General features: G+C 37.1%; 1 protein-coding gene across 3 annotated transcripts in view; it reads left to right on the top strand.

Annotated features, from left to right (window-relative positions):
• LOC106877370 (CTD small phosphatase-like protein) overlaps nucleotides 1–5,023 on the top strand; it is a 370,420-nt gene that overhangs the window by 145,338 nt on the left and 220,059 nt on the right. Inside the window, exon 1 of one of the 3 annotated variants that reach the window (XM_052975453.1) lies at nucleotides 3,688–4,206. The exons of the other annotated variants lie outside the window; for them this stretch is intronic. Within the exon in view, the coding sequence (XP_052831413.1) occupies nucleotides 4,047–4,206 (160 nt within the window). The 5' untranslated portion in view covers nucleotides 3,688–4,046. Of the gene's footprint in view, nucleotides 1–3,687; nucleotides 4,207–5,023 lie in introns of those variants that run through there. 3 annotated transcript variants of the gene reach the window in all.

Genomic DNA, 5,023 nt, shown 5'->3' with positions numbered 1-5,023 from the left:
CTGTGTGGTAAGAAGCTTGCTTCCCAACTGCATGTTTCTGGGTTCAGTCCCACTGCCTGTGTTATAGTGTGTTCTACTATAACCTCGGACCCATCAAGGCCTTGTCAATGGATTTGTTTGGTACACGGAAACTGAAAGAAGCCCATCGTATATATGTATATATATGTGTATGTGTGTGTGTCTGTGTTTGTCCCTCCCAACATCGCTTGACAACCGAAGCTGGTGTGTTTAAGTCCCCGTAACTTAGCGGTTCGGCAAAAGGAGACCGATAGAATAAGTACTAGGCTTACAAAGAATAAGTCCTGGGGTCGATTTGCTCGACTAAAGGCGGTGCTCCAGCATGGCTACAGTCAAATGACTGAAACAAGTAAAAGAGTAAAGTAAAAGTATAACCAATTTATTGCAGATAAATTTTAACAACAGAGTCTTGTATGGATCTCACAACGGTTCTATGGAGCCCGGTTGAGAATTACTGATTTAGATGACGAACCCACGCGTCTGTGGAATTCTCAACCATTTATTGACACTAAACACAAACGAACAAAACCTGTAGAACCTTTAATTGAAAGCTACCCCGTTCCCCGTCTCTGCCATCCTTTGTCACACTCTATATCGTTTACTCTGCCTGATGGTTAAGTTCAAGGGCCTAAGAGTCTGTCAGTTGATCAAAATATTTGGAAAAATCGTCGTGGAAAACGACGGAGGTTCTTTTTGTTTGTTTGTGTTAACGTATATAAGACTATCTATCTATCTATCTATCTATCTATCTATCTATCTATCTATCTATCTATCTATCTATCTATCTGCGTATGTGTGTGTATGTGTGTATTCATTATATACATTCATTCTTGTAATAGAACAGTGCACACACATATGGTAAAACCCAGGACGGATGCCCATAGCTTGGAAAACTGGAAGCATATCAGTTGAACACACACACACACACGCACGCACACACACGCACGCACACACATATTAATTCATACACATGTGTGATGACAGCAGACAAGCAGAGACTTCGAAGTCACTATTAACGTTTTTCCATGTAAAATGTAATATGTACTCTACCAAAGTGTATTGAGTAATCCTTCAGTTTAATGTTAAAATGGATTATTTATAACTTGACATAAAAAAGAAACACGATATATATATATATATATATATATATATATATATATATATATATATATATATATATATATATATATATATATATATATATATATATACGTATACATATTTGAATAGGTAGATGCACATGCACACATACATACATACGTATATACAAATATATATATATATATATATATGTGTGTATTCACACCTATAAATATATGTTTGGATGTGTGGGTGTAACATTGTAACATAATAAAAATGTAAATATATGATTCATATACACACACACACATCTACAATCAGTCCCATGCACCGCGATACGTATGTTTCATTTTCTGTAAACCAGTTTTGAACAATTCCTATGGTTTTCTTTCTCTCTCTCTCTATCCACACCCGACCTGCCATATCTTCCATACACACACACATACGCGCGCGCACCTTGTAATATAATGTGAAGCGAAAACCGAAATCAACAGAAGAATATCGTTCCACTACATCAAAGTATTCACGTGAAAGATGGAGTTAGTTATATTATAAAGCTTAGCTACTTTCTGTCTTGGCTTTTTTATTTATTTATTTATCTATTTGTTTAGTTATCTATTCTCTCTCGTTTTTCTTTTTATATATTCTCTTGTTAAACCTTCCTTATTTTTTGTCTCTCACTGGAATATGTCTTTTATTTAGAGGAAAGAGAGAGAAAGAGAAAGACGGAGTGGGAGCAGGGTACGAGAGAAAGAAAGAAAGAAAGAGTGTATTTAAATAAGACAGCAAACAAGAGCTGAGAATTTGTGTAGATATGTCACAATACACACTCTCACGTACATATACATACATAGACATACACATACCAATAGGTAAGATTCCCTCGCACATCCATAAACACTCATTCATTTATACATACTATGTATGAGCCAGTGAGGCCCTTCCTTCTATATTATACTCACTGGACCTGCTAATGAAAAAGAATAACTGTGAAATTTCCTTCAGATTACAACCGAACCTTTCTTAAATAAAGAAAGGTAATGTATGCAGTCCCTTACATACCCGTGAAAAAAAAGGCGGGATGGTTCGCCTTTGATCGCAAGTCTGCTCAATCAGGGGCTGACCTAGGGGATTGAGATGATCAACATCAACTATTAAACTCCCGAATGTGCAGTAAGGTACCGGAGACGCGTGCGACGCAAACCCTTTCCTCTCTCTCTGTTATTATTCCTTCTCTTGCATATCTTTCCCCCTTCCTCTGTATCCTTGTCTTTCTATTACTCCCCTTCCTTCTCTTAATGTAGTACACCACTTAATCTATCTCTCTCTCTCTTCCTCTCTTTCTCTGTCTTCAAGTCTCTTCCTTTCTACTAAAACTACTCCCCGTCTGTCCCTCTCTATTTATCCCCATATCTCTCCCGTCTTATACTATTCCTCATTGTCTTCAAGCCTAAGTTCTTCTCTATCTCTTCTATAAAGCTTTCCTCCCTTTCTATTCTAGTGAGTAGTAGTATAAGGTGCTCTGCTATAAATCCCCCTCTCTCAATAAACTTTTATATTCCGTTTATCTCCCTTGATCAGTCTACTCCTCTTCTTTAACATGTTTCTCTCTCCCTTTCTCTTTGCTTTTTCCTCTCTTTCTCTATTCCGCGCTTTTTCTTTATTTCACTTTTACACCTTTCCTTCTTTCTCCCTTTCTTGCCTTTTAGCTTTTCCTCCCTCTCTCCTTTCCATCCCTGCTTGTGTTGCTCATCATCCCACTCCCTGTTTCTCTCTCCCTTTCTGCCATTCGCCTCACTCCATCCCTCTTGTGCTGTCCCCGTGATTCCTCCCCTTCTCTTTATATTCTCTCTTTATCTATTCATTCCGTTACCATTTCTTCTTCTCTCTCTTTGACTTTAGTACTGTATCCTTTCACTCTTTCTCTTTGAGTCTATTACTCTATCCTTTTCCCTTTGACTTTATTTCTCTATTCCTCCTCCTACCGCTCTTTGCCTCTAACACTCTGCCCCTCTTTCTCTTCCACTATTACTCTTTCTTCCCGCTCTCTCTATTTACCTTCCCTCTCCATTCTATTACCATTTCTTTCTTCCCCTCCTTCCATAACGTTTTCTTCTTCTTTCACTTCTCTCTTTATATGTTATCTCTTTCTTTTCCCCCTCTCTATCAAGTATCTCTCCCCAATCTTATCAGTTACTCTTACTCTTTATCTAATTATTATACCTTTATTACTCTATCTTTCTTCTCCCAGCCTCTTTCTATCCTCTCTTACTCCCCCTCTTCTGTTGCTTTTTCTCTCTGTCTCACCTACTTCTCTCTCTCTTTTTCTCTCCTCCTCTACCACAACCACCATCACTATCATTATCATTACCATCAATACTATTATCATTATCATCATCATCATCTTGACTAAACTAGTTTTACACCTTCAGCACATACAACACCAAATAAAAAAACAAAACAAATACACTGCCGCCACCGTAGCAGCAGTAGCAGTAGTAGCAGTAGTAGAAGTAGTAGTAATAGTAACAGCAGCAGCAGCAGCTGCAGTAGTAGTAGCAGCAGTGTAGTACTTGCAGTAATAGAATCAGCAAAGGCGGCGACGGGGGGGCGACTGCTACCACCACAACGACGACCACCGTAGTAGTAGTAATGATGGCGGCTGTGGTGGTGGGTGCGGTGCTGATAGCAATACAGAGACGATAGTAGTAGTAATAGTAATTGTAGTAATAGCAGTAGTAGTAGTAGTAGTAGTAGTAGCATAGAGGTTTTTCTATACACACAACTGATATTAGTGACACACACACACATATACACATGTATATATTTATGTATACACACAAATACATATATACACAACCGTTTAAAGTATAGGAGAAAAGAGAAGTAGGGCGACGAAGCTTATAGCTGTGTGGAGGACAGGGTTTTTTTTTTCCTCTCCACCACTAATGGACAATACGTCCATTATCACACAAGTGAACAATCCCAGAGATGGAGACCAACAACAACAACAACTACACATACAACAACAACAACAGCAATACCAACAACAACAGCTACTACAGCAACAACAACAATATAACAACACACTTCCTTCATCGGAAAAAGGTAAGTGAAACACTGGACATTCCGGAGGATATTTCTACATCTATAAGCTCTATACATACATATATATATGTGTATATGTGACTACGTTTATATATATATATATATATACAAACACAAGCACCGACTATATTTATACTACAACCGTAGTATACAACACACACACACACACACACATACATATCCATATATATATATATATATATATGTATGTAAAGCACACATATGTGTGGTATCCGGAGTTAAACCACAAAGGAATTTATATATACATACACACACACATATACATACATACACACAGACAGACCTGTTATAAATACTTCAGATTTGCAAAAAATAAAACACTGCTCCCAACATGTTTTTAGGGAATGTATATAACTAGTTTGTACATATGTATACACACACACACATTCCTATATATATACACGACTGTAGACCCGTTTTATCGCTTAAGATTTGCAAACACAGTACTCCCTACACATTTATGGGAAGTGTATATAAGTAATGTGTGTGTGTGTATATATCTATATCTATCTATCTATCTATATATATATATATATATATATATATATATATGCTTACTATCTGCATAAACACTACTAGTAACTCGTTTTTGAGGGGGGGGGTATGTGTAGTTAGTATTTGTTTATATATATCTGTGTGTATGTAGTTAATTTTACACACACATATATATAGAGCATATATTACTCGGGCATGAGAAAGAAAGAGGGATAGACAGACAGAGAGGGGGCGGGAAAATGACAGCGCTTTTAGGAAGAGGGGAGTCAGAACATTGTGTATATATATATATATATATATA

Source organism: Octopus bimaculoides, chromosome 21, assembly GCF_001194135.2.
Source record: "Octopus bimaculoides isolate UCB-OBI-ISO-001 chromosome 21, ASM119413v2, whole genome shotgun sequence".
In the NCBI taxonomy this organism is placed as follows: Eukaryota; Metazoa; Mollusca; class Cephalopoda; order Octopoda; family Octopodidae; genus Octopus; species Octopus bimaculoides.
Note: the sequence above shows the minus strand (reverse complement) of the source record. Positions and strands in the feature narration are given on the sequence as shown.